Source organism: Notothenia coriiceps, unplaced genomic scaffold, assembly GCF_000735185.1.
Source record: "Notothenia coriiceps isolate Sejong01 unplaced genomic scaffold, NC01 NC01_scaffold00013540, whole genome shotgun sequence".
NCBI lineage: Eukaryota > Metazoa > Chordata > Actinopteri > Perciformes > Nototheniidae > Notothenia > Notothenia coriiceps.
In genome coordinates this window covers 1-3841 of record NW_011346241.1, presented here as the reverse complement: position 1 = coordinate 3841, position 3841 = coordinate 1, and the positions used below count along the sequence as shown (strand labels likewise).

The 3841-nt window shown below is 45.6% G+C and overlaps 1 protein-coding gene across 1 annotated transcript; it reads right to left on the bottom strand.

Moving 5' to 3' along the window:
* Positions 1 to 6: 6 nt before the first annotated feature.
* Positions 7 to 3828, bottom strand: iws1 (interacts with SUPT6H, CTD assembly factor 1). The gene is made up of 4 exons (XM_010774083.1): positions 3525 to 3828; positions 1956 to 2012; positions 1351 to 1462; positions 7 to 448 (listed from the first exon to the last, which is right to left on the bottom strand). Exons 1-4 carry the CDS (start codon positions 3587 to 3589, stop codon positions 323 to 325), a joined length of 360 nt encoding a protein of 119 aa, XP_010772385.1. The 5' UTR covers positions 3590 to 3828; the 3' UTR covers positions 7 to 322.
* Positions 3829 to 3841: the final 13 nt, after the last annotated feature.

Genomic DNA, 3841 nt, shown 5'->3' with positions numbered 1-3841 from the left:
AAAGCATCAAAACACCAACAGGTTAGTGAGTGGTTGCTAATGTTGGGCTATAAAGGAACTACAGCACGGTCACATGACTTCACGTGACCACCGCTGAAGTCTCATTCAGACACTTTGTGGGGTATTTACTGATGGAAGAATCTAAATCTCTTCAGCTTGTGTTAACCACAGACTTTATTCCAGGATAACAACCTATAACCACATTAAACCACTGCAGAGGGAACAGGAAGCGCTGACTCATGTCCAGTTCAGGACTCATTCCTGCACACCATGCAGCAGGACTTACGCCCCCTGCAGGCGTCAGCCGGAACTGCACCAGCAGCTACAGAGGCATCCTGTTGCCCTCCACGCTGATCTTCACGGCTCCCTGCAGGCGCGTCAGCTTCCTCTGGTCCGCGATGCGTCGCTTGTGCTTCTCCAATCGGCTGATGCCCTTCTTACTGCCTTTCTGAGAGGACCAATCACAGGCCAGCTTGTGACCAAAACCAGCACCAAACCAGAACCAGGTCTCTGGGATCAGCTGATGTTTAACCACTTCATTTAAATGCATGTTCCCCTTGTTTCAAGCTAGCAGTTGTGGCTACACTATAGCCCTTTCTCAATTCTCTCATTTCTGCTTCCTCGACTCCTCGGTCCTCTGGTAGTGACCCGGAAATCGATGTCAGCGTGCCATGTTGAAAGACATCTCATTTCTCTAAATGCACATCGAGGAGGCTCTCTGGAGGAGCTATAAAATATCAAAATCTCTGATAGCGTTAGTTATTATGAGAGGGCTCTAATACTCGTTTGATTCTGAAATCGTACATAGATCTCTCTGTGTGTGTGTGTGTGTGTGTGTGTGTGTGTGTGTGTGTGTGTGTCTCTCATGTGTGTGTGTGTGTGTGTGTGTGTGTGTGTGTGTGTGTGCGTGTGTGTGTCTCTCATGTGTGTGTGTGTGTGTGTGTGTGTGTGGGCTGCTGTGCCTCCTGTCATCATTAATGGACGTCTCTTTAAAATGACCGCTCAGAGGAGAGGAGTTCTCATTTCTCTAACCGCCTGCTGCTTCCCCTCCTCTCTCCTCGGTTCCCCTCCTCGACTCCTCTCTCCTCGAAAGGAGTCGAGGATAGGAGGCGAGGAAAGAGTAGTCGAGGAAAGAGGAGTCGAGGAGAGAGGGGAACATTAGAGTTAAGAAAGGGCTTCTGACTGTCAGCACTCGAACAGAAACATCTATAAGCTGAAACTCTAACTCTCAGGTAGAGAGGAGAGAGGAGGCGAGGAGAGGAGGCGAGGAGAGAGGAGACGTTAACCGGAACATTGTGATCTAAGAACAGATCTCTCTTCACCCCACAGAGCACAAAGCGTCATGCTCACCCTGTTTGACTCCATCTCGATGTTCCACTTGGGTCTCACCACGTAGTCCTTGTTGGAGGGCATGGGCACGCGGGCGCGGGCGCAGAACCCGGGGTCTCCTGGTCTCAGAGCTCTGAGGAGGAGAGGGTATCATATAGCTTTTCCTAACACTTGTGCTAAGTACATGATTACATCCTGGCGCCTGGTGTTCTACCTCACACCGCTTCTATATCATTTGTAGATTTGTAATGATCAACTGCATCGATAAATACATGTTCAATAACTTACTTATTGACTTGTTTACATGTTTTACTGCCTTAACCGTATTGTATTTGCATCGCTGGTGTCCACTAGGGGGCGCTGCTGCTTCAATATGCAGTTAGGAAAATCCTTGATAAAAATCTTTGACGACACAAGACTGATAACGAGACAATAACTCAGAAGAACAACAAAGGCATCATGTAAACAAACACAGCGTGAACAATAATGAACATTGATAAATAATAAAGAGTTGGAAGTTGACACTAATATTCATATAAAATACTTTTATGGTGTTTTTTATAGTAAAAAAAAGGTTAAATTGTTTTTTGTACTAAAAAGGTGAACAGGTTTGAACAGGAACTCACTTCTCCTCTCCGGTCAGCTGTTTCTCCAGGTCCCTGCGAGGCGTCTGCCCCCCCGAGCTGCAGACACACAGAGCACAGGTTGGATCAATAACCAGATCCAGAGCTTCTGATTGGGTTTCTAAATATTAGTTCCACACACACACACACACACACACACACACACACACACACACACACACACACACACACACACACACACACACACACACACACACACACACACACAGCTCTCAGACGTTAGCCAGCTCGACTGCTGAACCTCGTTATCACAAAATATCAAGCAAGAAGCAAACCGTCATTTCACAAATCACGACAAGTTGAGCATCAAAACCACAACGAGCCAATGAGAGCATCCAACCTGATATACATGACACACAGCAGAAGTGATGCTTCACGTTAGTATGCAGACGTTGTCAAAGCGAGTCTCTTAATTGTGTGTAAGCTAATAATAATAATAATATAGTGCAGCCTTTTCTTTATCTGCAGAGATATGCCGCTTTACAGAAGCACATCGCCCATAAACTACATGTCCCACAATGCATCTCAAATTTATATTTTTTCTTAGAATTTGTCTTTTTTTTTTAAAATGTTACTTTTTAAAAAAAAAATCATTTTGTGACGTGCACACTGAAGAGACTTGAAATGATTTGCCCCAGAGTTCTGCTTTCAGACGTAGTTAATGATGAAGTTATTACCCTAACCCAGGATAATCCAATGCAGAGGCATAATACATTATATATTTACATATGTATTTTTATATAGTCTTAAAGATATAACCGGCCCATTGAGTGCCACCTTAATGCTGATGTGGCTCCTTCAAACCCCACTGCAAACATGCAGAGAATAACTGAACCTGATTGGTGGAGAGAAGACGTCGGGCTCCTCCTCTCTCAACACCTTCTGAGGCTTACTGATGAGGAGGAGGAGGAGGAGGAAGGATGATGAAGAGGAGGAGGAAGATGAAGAGGAAGGGAATCAGAGAGTAAATCAGGAGGAGGATGAAGAAGGGGCTGCAGGAGGAACTCAACATGTGATGATGGAAAGACGAAGATGAAATCAAACGATGGTTTCTGTGTGAGAGCCAGTCAGAGCTGAGCTGCTCTCAGGTTCTCCGTCAGAACATTTCACAGCTCATGATGTGAAAACCATTAAAGCAGCTTCTATTGGAAGAACATACGTGTCTTCCTGTCTCTGATTGGCTGAAACACCAAACAGGTCATTCCAGCATTACCCATAATCCCCTCTGTTTCAGCCCTGTTTCCAAAGTGCTGATTCTCTGTCTGTTACTTCAGATGAAAATAAGGAGCCCCTCCCCACGCCCCTCTGAGAGACATTTGGTTACAAAGAACTCAAAGGAGCTCTAGTACCTCATTCACACCAAAGCAGCTCCGGTTCAAGCTCCGTGCTAGAGGTACCTTACGCTACCTTGGTTGCTGATTGGTTCATGGTTACACGTGATGACATTCCTCAGATTTGAGGGTTCCTTCCTCTCCAGGTGAAGGAAACACTGGTTCAGATCATATTTACTGTGTGTGTGTGTGTGTGTGTGTGTGTGTGTGTGTGTGTTACCTGAGTCTCTGTTTCTGAGGCATCTGCTGGTCCAGGTCTCTCTGCTGCCTCTCCTCTCTCGTCATTGCTTTGTAGTTCGACGTGAGGCCGAAGATGGGCCGAGACCACTCATCTGAACAGATCAATACATCAGAATGACCTTTAACCCCCACTCATCTGAACATATCAATACATCAGAATGACCTTTAACCCCCACTCATCTGAACAGATCAATACATCAGAATGACCTTTAACCCCCACTCATCTGAACAGATCAATACATCAGATTATGACCTTTAACCCCCACTCATCCCGCCCATCTACTTCCGGTCCATGGG

Excerpts from the sequence above, each read along its gene's own strand:
- iws1 (XM_010774083.1), bottom strand. The coding sequence starts at position 3,589 with ATGACGAGAGAGGAGAGGCAGCAGAGAGACCTGGACCAGCAGATGCCT. Across the intron at positions 2,013-3,524 it reads CCTCAGAAACAGAGACTCAG|CTCGGGGGGGCAGACGCCTC; the intron begins GTAACACACACA and ends GTGTGTCTGCAG. Across the intron at positions 1,463-1,955 it reads CAGCTGACCGGAGAGGAGAA|AGCTCTGAGACCAGGAGACC; the intron begins GTGAGTTCCTGT and ends TCTCCTCCTCAG.